Source organism: Carlito syrichta, unplaced genomic scaffold (assembly GCF_000164805.1).
Source record: "Carlito syrichta isolate Samal-C Ts95f unplaced genomic scaffold, Tarsius_syrichta-2.0.1 Scaffold303572, whole genome shotgun sequence".
Lineage (NCBI taxonomy): Eukaryota > Metazoa > Chordata > Mammalia > Primates > Tarsiidae > Carlito > Carlito syrichta.
The window spans coordinates 699839-711902 of NW_007247668.1; the positions used below are offsets into that span (position 1 = coordinate 699839).

General features: G+C 39.5%; 1 protein-coding gene across 2 annotated transcripts; it reads right to left on the bottom strand.

Moving 5' to 3' along the window:
• Positions 1-552: 552 nt before the first annotated feature.
• RBM24 (RNA binding motif protein 24) lies at positions 553-12058 on the bottom strand. 2 transcript variants are annotated; one of them, XM_008058672.2, is made up of 4 exons: positions 12021-12058; positions 10859-10982; positions 9343-9397; positions 553-2696 (listed from the first exon to the last, which is right to left on the bottom strand). In XM_008058672.2, the coding sequence occupies exons 2-4, from the start codon at positions 10974-10976 to the stop codon at positions 2333-2335; spliced, it is 537 nt and encodes a 178-aa protein (XP_008056863.1). In that variant the 5' UTR covers positions 10977-10982; positions 12021-12058; the 3' UTR covers positions 553-2332. The 2 variants fall into 2 exon arrangements, with proteins under 2 accessions (XP_008056863.1, XP_008056862.1); XM_008058671.2 differs by lacking the exon at positions 12021-12058 and having other exon boundaries at positions 10859-11103.
• Between the last annotated feature and the right edge of the window lie 6 nt (positions 12059-12064).

Genomic DNA, 12064 nt, shown 5'->3' on the forward strand with positions numbered 1-12064 from the left:
CTACTACTACACAGCATTACAATCGCTACTACATGTTTACATACTATATATTTGGCTCTGTGGCAAGCAGTTGGTATGTTTTATTTTATTTACTATTTAAATAACCACACGAGACAGGTATTACTGTTTCAATATGATAGATGAGAAATCCAGAAAAACTTTACCAAAAAAATAGATTACAAAGAGCAATTTGTTCCACTCACATTGCTGGAAAGTGGCAGAGTCTAGCTCAAGCCTCAGTTGGACCATTGTACTGGTCCTATTTCTGACTGGCTGGTCCTCTACAACCCACTCCTTTCAAGCAATTTTCAGCTAACCAATTTTCAGTGTCATGAACAGTGCTTAGGGTTCAGCTTTGGGGGCTGTTCTATATCATTTGCTAAATATAAGGCAGAAACTAAGTTAGTAAAATGTACTTTAAAGGCACAAAAACGGAATTTGGGAGAGTTCTACGCTCACTGAAAGTGTTACATGTGAATCATGGCTATTAATTCTAGTTAAAAAGAGAAATCCTTCACCTTTACTACAGAATTAGAGACAAACAATGCAACAGAAGTTTTTAAAAATTATATTTAATACAAGTGAATAGATTAGAAGATCTGAAATGTTATAAAGCAATATACATAATGAATAAATAATTTGCACAGGAGAGTCATGTCTACATTACATAACACTGTCTAGTATGGGAATACTTAAAGTAAGTCCAGTGATAATGGAGAAAGTCCATAAAAATGCTAACCTGTCTTCCCTTGTATGAAATTGTTCAAGTATAAAAATCCAATACAGTGTAAAATAGTATTCAATTTAGTTTAAGAATAAAAATGGCAAGTATTGCAGTTTCAGAAGAAAAATGTAAAGCAGCATTTATAGACTACATAAACTACATAAGAATAGTGTTAAGCTAATGAATTACCGATAAGTGAGAGCTACACGAGCAAAATCAGAGAAGGAAGCATGAAACTAGCAATATATCTTGTTTAAAAAAATCTAAAAACTAAAATAAACTAAAATGTGTTAATGTAAGAGTACTCTCTTATACAGTGCACATATGAATTTAAATAAATCCAAGTCAACATCTTTAGTTGAATAGGTTAATATTTAATATGCTACATCTAGACCTACTAAATAATTTATGCCATGAGATGAATACATAATTTTACAGTGTCACATCTAAAGTTCCTTTCTTTAGAGTGCAGCATAGTAAAACTTAAAAATAAATATCTTAAATAGCATTACTATTAAGGCACAGTATAAACCACATTATCATTCACTTTTGAAGAATTGTAATCTCAGTAATCTTGTTGTCTCATGTACTGTATTCACTAATAAATAGTTTTAAATATGACTCTGAAATAGATACTAAAAACTGTAAAATTACTTAAAAAGGGAAAAAAATAAATGTCCTTAAGACAGTTCTGCAAACTTTGCCTGCCTTTACTCATAAGCCACGAGTCGACACAATAAATAGAAAGAGAAGGCTGTTGTAGTAAAAGCCTGATCCTATTTCAGAATCAGAATTGCTGACACCAGCAGATACAAGTTTCCCAAAATTGAAACAGGATGGGGAGAGGGATTAGAATGTGACAAGCTCATCAAACAAGCACAAGTGATGTGTTCTTTCCAGAACTGTGTGTGTTATTGATTGTCTGTACAGCTGTTGCACCCATTAATTCCACATCACTTGTTTCACAGTCCCACTCATCCACAGGACAGATGAGAAAATAGCTTTGGTGCCTGTCCACCATTTTACCCACTGCCACGCTCCCAGATTGATTGTTCGATGCCCATTTTTGAGATAGTAAGAACACTACCTTCTTACGAAAAAAGTTCTATAGGCCATAGTGACTGCTAAAAATGACAATCAGTGCTTTCACCATTTTGTTTGTAAAAAAATCTGCTTTTAAATGTAATTCAAGCTACATATTGCTCGCTCTGTATTCCCTGGTTCAACTAGATTCAAATAGCATTTTCTAACTTGTAAAAGGCAGTTTGCTTCCCTGATACTATAAAAAAGAGCAAAAATAAAAATCCCATTACAAAAGTGAAGTTCCATTGCTACTCCTGGCATCATTTCCCAGCGGCCTTTCATTTACTCAAGCTCTTTGGGATTGATTTCCAAAATTGTGCCCATTCCCCTCATTCTCACCTCCTTCTCATCTAGAACACTACCTGGAGTATAAAAAAAATAATAATTCTGCTTCACAATAGCATCGCTTTTTTTTTTTTTTTTTTTTAAAGCTGTTAAGTCAATGTTAACTCTCTCATTAGCTACTAAAAATTGGAAAATTGGGAGGGAAAGAGAAAACAATTCCATTTTGATCAGACGGCTGGTCTATTGCATTCGGTCTGTCTGCAGCTGCTGAGGCTGATACTGGCCAAATGCTGCAGCGGCAGCAGCTGCGGCAGCCGCGGCAGCAGCTGTCCCAGGGGCCGCGGCGGTGATTGGCTGCTGGACTGCGTAGCCATAGCCCCCAGCGGTAACATATCCTGCGGCAGCTGGAGAGGCTGCATAGGGGTACTGGTCATAGGCAGCGGCGGCGGCGGCGGCGGCAGCTGCTGCTGAGTACTGTGCATATGCAGCTCCAGTGTAATCAATGTAAGGGGTGGTGGAGGCGGCAGCTGCTGTCGGCTGGACATGTGGAATGACCACTCCAGGCTGCACAAAAGCCTGCGGATAGACATAGTGGGCAGGTATCCTGTTGAGAAATGGAAGACAAAGTCAGGCGGTAGTCACCTCCTATGTGTTGCATTTGTTGTTCAGAGATAAGACAAACTCAAATTTAGTGGTTATTATGAGCATAGGGTTGCCACAATATCTCCTTTCTAGTGGTCCAGTCAGAGGACTCTGGCAGTAGCCAACGTCATGGAACGCCCCCAAAAGAATTCGACAACAGAAATATGATGACACCCTCCCTGCTAGAATTTCCATTTATGATTATTTGGAGCCATTCAATATCATTTATCAAAAGTTTGGGAAATAAATCAAGGTTCATGAGGGCTATGCACATAAGAGGTCGTTAACAAATGCTTAATTGATTCAGACTTTGGAAAAGTTTGTAATGAGTTCATAAGACAAAGATGTTTAGCAAATGGAAAAATTCTTAGCCATGAATATCAAAAAGTAATCTGTGATCATTAAGTTCTGTGGAGTGATGGCCGGTTTGTCAAAATTAAAATAAATTTTAACAATATCTATTTGTTTATTATCATGGCAACCCTACTTGAAATTGCTATGCAGACTCAGCACACATTAATCTCTCTGCAACCTCAGTCACCCTTATTAAAAATAATAATTAAAAAAAGAAGCAGGCGACAAAATAAAAAAGGAGTTTAAAGGTTCACAAGTGTGGTAAACACAGCAGAATCACACTTCTCAAACGAACTGTAGTGCAGCTCACTCTGTCACAAGAGGCTGTTGTGGGAAGCTACAAAAATGCTATTAACATTCATGGCAGTGATTCCCAAAGAGATGTGCAGCACACTTTTTTTCTTTCTTTCTTTTTTTTCCCCCATAAAATTCATAAGGACACAGTGGTCAGCCAAACCTGTTTGACTATCAGGCAACTGAGGGTCAGCCAGCTTGTTTATCTCTATGCAAGACAGACAGAAGGGGTTTTGGGGAAATGTTGAGGTTCAGGGAAAAGGTAGGGACAGGGAAATACAACTAAATATTTCTGAAATTAATAGAAATTATAAAAGTTTACATAATAAGGAAACATTTTCTTGTGCACCTAGCAATTCTTGTTTTATCTTCCAAATCAACAGCAGTAGATGTATTAGCATATACTTTAAGTCTGCCCTATTCGTTAATATTTTGTACAAATCATTTGCACGATTACGTATTATCCTGCAAAAGTTCAAGAAAGTGAAACAAAATCAAGTACCTTTTAAAAGCATACATTCATAGATCACATACAAGACAGACTCCAGTGACCTTACTTAAAAGGTAATTTGGTTAAAAAATAAATCACAAGAGGTATTTAAAAAAAAATCCTATGCATCTCAACTTTCATTCTTGCGATTCATTACTGCCCATTTAAAACACTACCATAAATATATGATTTATTTTCATCTTTCTTTAAAATAATCTCTACCAAAAGCACCTGTATTTCTAAAAATATGACACTAGGATGTTCTCTGGCTGTTGGCAGAGCCAACTTATAAGAAGTATAAGCACAAGTAACAATCTTCCAATTAAAAAAAACTCAAAAACAGAAAACTGCACATTTAGATTGTTCAAAAACATAGAATTTGCTTTGCTTTTTCAGAGTTTTACTGAAAGCACTCTTACACATCCATGGAAAGGATGAATTTATCACAGAGGGTAGTGAACTTTGACCCTAATGATAAAAATACACTCAATTTTACCAGACTTGTAGATCTTTCCCAGTGCCAGGAGAAATGACGTCACCAAGTATTTCTGAGGACACTTAGAGATGTTGTTAACTGCTTGTCAGAAACCAGGCGCGTGGTCATGGACACACTCAGTACTTTGCTGCAGGTCAGGTGATTGCTCACTCACAGCAACAGGTGTGACTTTCTAAAACGCTGTCCCTGGGGGCTGCCACATCCACAATGTGCAGACATGGCTAAGAGAGCCTATTCTCATGCCAGTTTACATGTGGTGATGGACAGCAGGGGCTGCAGCCGGGCTATTTTTGATCCTGTCATGCGACAAGGGTTTCCAGCGGGTAAAATGTCTTTATAAGGCCAAAGTAAAACATCTATCAGCTGCGAAGGCCAGCCAGTATGAATCTCACTGACACCAAAACATTAACCCTCTGTACTTCCAAAGTTACAAGGACAACACGGTGGTTGCTAGGTTCATATCTTTGTACGAAGGTGTTAACTGGACATAAGTTTATCCTACCAAAAGGTAGGATAAAGTGTGTGCATGTGTGTCTGTATGTGAAGAATGCATTCAAAGATAGGCAGGGTTGTGTAGGAGCCTCTATCTGCATTTACTTTACATTAAGAAACAGTTTTGATTTGAGAATACCAAACAATAAGAGTGTAAATAAAGTTCACTGGAATATCAGATTCCTACATGAAGTCTGGCAAAGGTTACCAAGATGTCTGGAAGGCCAACGAAAATCCTAGAGTCCTTTAAGGCTTAGGGAAAAGGAGAATCTAGAAGACCATGGAGTTTCTAAAATATCTTGGTTCAGGAAGGAGGGCAGAATTGGACTAGAGGGTAAGGTGGCATTTTAGAAGCAATTCCTGCATTAGGTGTTCCTTTTATTAGTCGAAGGAACCCATTAATGCGACCTGGGAGTCTCCCCCCTACTTGATATCTACTAATGTCCTTTCCTTCAATTAACCACAGGATATATGCATCTAGCAGTTACAAAAGCACAAGAGCAAAGCAGATCTTTTGGTAATTTCCAAAGAAAATTTACCACATGTTCATTTTCTTCCCATCTCTTCAGGTTCTACTGACATCTCTGTGTGTCTTTTGAAGCAACATCTTAACTGGTTTCCTCTTTAAATTCTATCGCACAAAAGGTTGACAAAGTCTTCTTCTCAATCACTTGCTCAAAATAGTCCTTGGCCCCTAACATCATACCAAACTCAGTGCAAGTTTCTTAAACCTTGGCATTCTAGGCCAAAGTACCTAGAATGCTTCTGGCTCCAAAATATCTTTCCAGTATTTCTTTCCACCTTTTCTTGAACCCAGGACAACTGGGGTCCTAATGTTTCCTGGACAAGTCCCATATTTCTAGATCCTTGCCCTTGCTTATGCCTCCCATCCTTCACCTGGATGCCAATCCTTTCTCCGACTCCACTTGTTGAAATCCAGATCCCCACCTACCCTATTTCTAGCACTCACTACATGTAGAGCCTTCAAAAATTTTCTTTATCTTTTAGTCTCATATTTTTCATGCGTGAAATGGACTAATAATTTTCACCCTGGATTGCTGCCCCTTAAATAAAACTATCTATGGAAAGAGCCTACAATGACAATATAGCAGGTACTCAATAAAAAAATTTTTTTTAACTTCTGCCATCCTTTGAAATCTAAGTCATCTTCTACTTTCTTTGTAAGACATCCTGAATCCCACTGACCTGAAATGTCTCTCTCTCTCTCTCTCTCTCTCTCTCTCTCTCTCTCTCTCTCTCTCTCTCTCTGTTACCTGAAGCCATGTGGACAGCTCTTTCTGGTGCCTCTCAGTTTTCTTATTAGATTACGAGAAAGAAGAGTTATGTCTTTTTTGACTACAGCTTGGAAAAGAGGAAAAAAACACAGCTTTTGAGGTCAGCAGACTATGATTCTGAACCTAGAATCAGATTCTAATACCAGTCCTGCGACCAGGGAGAAGTTAATTAATCTATCTGCATCTTAGTTTTTTGCCTGTGGAAGGATATTAACAATGCAGTCATCAAATACTTATTGTGAGAATTAAATGATATAATGTATGTAAATCCCTTATCACTACCACGCATAAAGCAAATGTTTGGTTAATATTAGTTGCAGCCTCTCCTGCCCACCTTAGTAGACATTATAAACACCAAGCACTGCGCTACCACACTTAACACTTAAAAAGGTTTAAGTGTATGTTCAACTTCATCTAATCTAGCTCAGAAATTTCTACTGTAGTCTTTGCTCTCCAAGGTTTCAATAAGAAAATGCTTCTTTTAAGCTTAAATTATTTATAAGATATTGCTCAGTAAGTCCACAAGTTTCTCTATATTGCCCACTATGCTATATCAGAAATTCCTTTAGGCTAAGGTTTTTTTTTTTTTTTTTAATCAAAGGTCCATTTAAGGACCAAATGAAAAAGAATAGTTTAGTTACTAGAATTACAAACAAGTCAAGTGAAAGTAAAAATTCTCCAGCTTCTTTCCAGGTCTAAAATAAGAATACATAGCATTCCAATAGGACTGAGGATGACCAGATGTGATTTGTGAGGTAGAGACTCTGGCAATTAGAGTAGTTGAGACCCCCTTAAAAAAAGAAAGCGAAAGCTCACTTGCTTGAACTAGAATGCTATCTATTTTTAATAAGAATCTCAAGTTCAAACAATTTAGGTACACTGTAATAATCACCATCCTTTATAAAGACAGTTAATATTAGAAGAGATGAAAAACAAAAAATATTGATTATAAAAAAAAGAAAAACAAAAGGTTGCTATCAAACACACTTGATTTAAAATTTCCACATGACACATTGTACTCTATTGGCTCTTATTTTACTAGTGTTACCTTCTTTCTTAAGAATCTGTAAGGACTTCCACAATCAGTCCATATGTCTATGCCTTGGTCTCAAGACCCACCATAGACCGTCTGGTTTCTCCATGTAGAGTCTTTTTTCCTTTGTGTCTTCACTTATTCTCACTCCATCCTATATCCTTCAGATATATCCAGTCATCCTTTTGCCTGTCTAAGACATACCCATTGGTGCAAGTCTATGTCAAGTCTACACAGCTCCCCCACACTACAGCCTTGTCCAACTCCTCTTCTTCATCTATTTTCTTGCTACTCTGAATTCCTTTTGTACTTGAAACAATACCAAGTCATTTAGCAATTAGTAATTCTTGATTGGTGTGTTATTTTTGCTTCTCAGACAAATGTGCAATTTCCTCATTTCACTTCACCCACTAGTACAGTGAAAATAATAACACATGTGACTAACTGTTGATTGATTTCGTTTTATGGCTGTTTCAAGATTATTAATATGAGCTCATAACTAAGCTCATTGTTACATCTTCAGATGCACGTTCTCCTCCCCAGTTCCACCTTAAACAGATAGTCTTGACCCAGGACGTACCCACAGAAATAGTTGGACCCACCAACCCACCATCTGTTGTCAGTATCCAGGTTGGCTTGGATGAGGCTTTGATAAACAGCTATGGATATAGGAAGGTCCTTTCTAATCATATTGAATAGAAGTCTCTTCTACAGCTAAAAAAAGTAGGGACTGACAGAGTGAGGTACTGATATGTTAAAGGGACAGTTATAAGAAGGTGGTCATGGAAAATATAACTTGGCTCTTCCAAGTCAAATTATGATTACTTTTTGGGGGTCTATTATTGGAGACACATATTGAGATACATATGGTGGACATCTACTTATGTAGACAGAGGACAGCCTTCCAGGTTACACAGTTAGATGTTTAAGTCCTAAGAGAGAGAAGAAATTATTGCTGAGAGTAAAATACTCTTTGAACAACTGGAACAATTTTTAAAAAAGTTTAAATATCTGGCATCAGAGTTACAGGAATGTTGATCAGGTAGAGTAGAGGCAAAATAGACTTTAGTGTTCAGGTCAGATTTAGTTGGGAGGTGACCTCCCATTCATATCATGTCTGAACGAAAGGACTCAGAAGATAACACAAATATGAGCAGGTATTCACCTGAGTTAGGTCTGAAAGGTGAAAGTGCTACACTACCCCCCAAAACTGGCTAGTGTTAATAAAATCTGGTGAGAGTTGTAGAATCTTTAAATCAGATGGCCTAAAAGTGGATACACATTGTAAAAGAACCCCATTCCCAGAAAACTCCCCATAAAACAGAAACTTAGGACATGCAAGCAATGAATCTGTATTCTTACAGAGAGAAATCACACAATTTAGCACTCACTACAAAAATATGGTTAAATGGAAGTCACAGGCTACAGCTTAAAAGCAAGAAAAAAAAGGCCCTTTGCTTCCCATGGCAAAGTCAAAAGTCAACACCCCTCAACACCACCACCAAAACCAAAACGCAAAGAGCCCCTTCCCCGAGAAAAAGAAAACACTTTCACTACAGCTCTTTTCAATTAAGTAAAAAGCACACAGTTTAGCTATCAACACCACTTCATTACTGTAATAAATAAAATAAAGCACACGAAGGGCTATTGACTATTGTGAAAAATAAAAACAACAACACCAACATCCATGCATCGTTAATCACCATCTGAGCTTGTGTGTCTGAGTCTACTGGTTACAGAGTTTAATTCCAAACAGAACTATTCCACCTCTTATCATCGTATCCTTCTGATCAGTTAGCTTAACTGTATACGAGCCCTGTCAGGTTAGAAAGAGATAAATAAAATTGAGTCAAGTTGAACAGTAATAATGCTGACGGGACACAATCGTCTTGTACATAAGTCATACCTGGTATTTTTGTTTTGTTTTGTTAATCATAAGCTCAAAATTTGTCTCGTTTGGAGGCAGCATACTTGGTCAGATAACTTGACTCATCTAAAAATATTTATAGTATCAGCATTAAAAATGCACAAACACATATAAATATGTATAAGGAGGAACATTCTGTGACATGATCTTATCTGTATATAACAAAGAGGCAGGTTAACAAATGATAGTAATACAGACTCTTACAAGGGCCTGATCAACTGACTTACCCGAAAGGTCTTTGTATAAGGGCTGGATGAAGTTGTTGAACACCAAAGGCAAAACCTAACAACAAAACATACCACATTCTCTATTTGTGCATGATTAGGCATTTATTGCTCCTACAAGTAAAATGCAATCACAACTTTCACTTAGAAAAGATAACCATTCAGATACTACTTTAAAGAAAATATCGTGTGTGTGTGTGTGTGTGTGTGTGTATTTAAAAGTCCATTTTATAAATGCTATCACTAGTTCAAAGTAAAGGTTTAATAGGTTAAAAGTGGAAACTTAAAAAATCTGCAAAGTTTAGTTGACAGACACAGAATAATACTTTAGAAAATTAGACCAGGAAAAAATACTCATAAAATAAAACCAAGAACAAGATTTGACAATGAAGTTATGTGTCATAAATATTCCTACAACTCTGAAACACAATCTATAAAAAGTCTTTGTAATTTGGAACATTCTTTAATGCTCTGGACAATGCTTTGGAGAATTATGGGTTTTAGAGTTTATAGTGTTAAAAATTCACACACAGAAAACCTCCTTTTGGAGAGTTTTGGAGAGTACACACATACAATGTATTAGATAAATGCTTATTTTTTTTAATACCCTTGGATATCTGCATATGTACTCACTTTCCTGACAACCTAGTTTCCTAGTTTGCTTTCAAGACTGGATGAAAGTGTCAACCTCTTTCCAAAATTTCAGATAGAAACAGTGAAGAGCACATGGTTTAATACAGCAAGTAAAGTTGCATGCCCAAGGAAAAGCTTACATTTGCTCAAGAATCAGCTCTCAGTTATTTGTGCGAATGCAAAGGGCAGTGTTGTAAATAAACCAAAAGGTTATATTTTCCCATAGACAAAATGCTGCTCCCTTTTGGCAACTAATAGCTATGTGACTTTGAGTAAACTAGCTCTCTTCTCTGAGCATCAGTTTCTTTATATGCAACACAGGGTCCTTGAGTGGATGAAATCTGTTTTCTTTGGTTGTCAATACTCAGTGATTTTACGTTAAAGCTTTACCATTCAGACTCCACCCCTACCCCATGCTCCTCTCCCAACAGTGACAGTGTTCAAGCAGAGTGCTTGCTCTGAGCACAGTGCAACGAGTGATCAAAGGAGAGACACACAAAGCAGCTAAGTATATTAGCTGGAGTTGACAAATTTGGCTCATATAATCCACATGTGAATTATCCACAAGTGGCTAAAAATTGGAAAATTGAGAGCAGACTACAAATGTATGTCATATAGGAAACAGGTGTATCAAGACTAACTCTTGTGTGTGTCCAAACTGTCCAGACCTCCAAGATCTATTTTTACACACAGGTACAACTTGAGCCCTGAAAGGAGTATTTACAATTCTCATTTATCTTTAATGCTTTGGTAGAATAATCAACCATGGTTCAAGTTTACTAACCATGTCTATAGAGACTCAGGGAGTCAATGTCTTCTGTATTAGGGAATCATTCTATGCATAAGCAGGAGGTTCTGGGGGGCTGGAGAGACAGACATTTCTCACCTGGTTGCATGATCCTTGGTTTTGCTCCTAAATATGCCAGATTCACGTTGGCCTTTCTGCCATCAATGATGGGGTTGGGATCCTTGCAGGCCCTTTCAGCAGCAGCCCGGTCAGCCATGGTGACCTTAGCAACACACACACACAGACATACATACATAACCTCTAAATTAACCCCTGAAGGAAATCAAGAATCACACTGGAGAAGTCTCTCATGATAAAACCGATCCAAACTTTCTTTTCTCTATTCTTTTGGCTGGGCCTCACTCCTTGGTCTCCCATTTAAAAAAAGAAGAAGAAAAAGAAAAAAAGAAAGAAACCCTCCACTCCACCCTCAAGTCTTAAGGGTGCTAGTAGGGCCTAGCAGAGATTGGGAAGCCTAAATTCTTAGAACTCTTCTAGATCCTCCTTCCCCGGGCTGCCCACCTCGACTGCCCCCAGGTCCCTCCCGGGCCTCAGAGGCACTGTTTGCTTTAAAGAAAGTCCAGCCTCACATCCGCCCAGTGCTCCCAGCCACCCGCAAACACTCCTCAACGACAATAGCTATTGTCCTACTCTGGGGCTCCCTGCTCTCTGGCAGCTGAATTTGCACGCTTAAATCTCCAGGAAGCTTCGTATGCTATGTTTCAGTTCGGCAAGGGGCCATAGGATCATCTTTTTAAAGAACCGAGCTTTGCCATTAAAAGGGGGGAGGAGTGACACGAGGGGGAGAGCCCGGACCTCGTGGGATGTCCCCTCCCTGCCCCCGCCAGAACACCCGACGACACACGCATTTTTACAAAGCCACGGCGCGCCTCACCACCGGCCTCCAGACCGGGAACGCTAAGTGTGCGGGGCCGCGGGCCCTGCCCCCTGCCCCTCGGCACCCCAAAGCCAGCGGTCATTACGGCTCTCCCCTTCCGCCCCCGCCCCGCCCGACCCCGACCCCCGCCCCAGCTCGGCGCTCGGTGCCCCCGGAGCCCGGCGAGGCCGGCGCGGGCCCTGTGCCCAGCTCCGCCGCGCGCAAAGTTTCAGTTCAGCTCGGAGCCAGGGGGCAGCGCCGCTCCCGCCCGCGGGGCGCCTCCGCGGCCACGCCGAGCCCCTCACCCCACGCCCGACCCCGGGGCCGAGCCCACTCCGTCCCTCCCCGCGCCGCCCCCGCCCCGCCCCGCCGCCCGCGACTTACAAATCCGTAGCCCCGGGACTTGCCCGTCTGCCGGTCGGTGATGA

Coding starts and splice junctions, on each gene's coding strand:
- RBM24 (XM_008058671.2), bottom strand. CDS start 11,015: ATGTATGTATGTCTGTGTGTGTGTGTTGCTAAGGTCACCATGGCTGAC. Junction 9,398..10,858: donor ACCAAGGATCATGCAACCAG/GTGAGAAATGTC, acceptor TTTTGTTGTTAG/GTTTTGCCTTTGGTGTTCAA. Junction 2,697..9,342: donor CTTATACAAAGACCTTTCGG/GTAAGTCAGTTG, acceptor ATTTCTCAACAG/GATACCTGCCCACTATGTCT.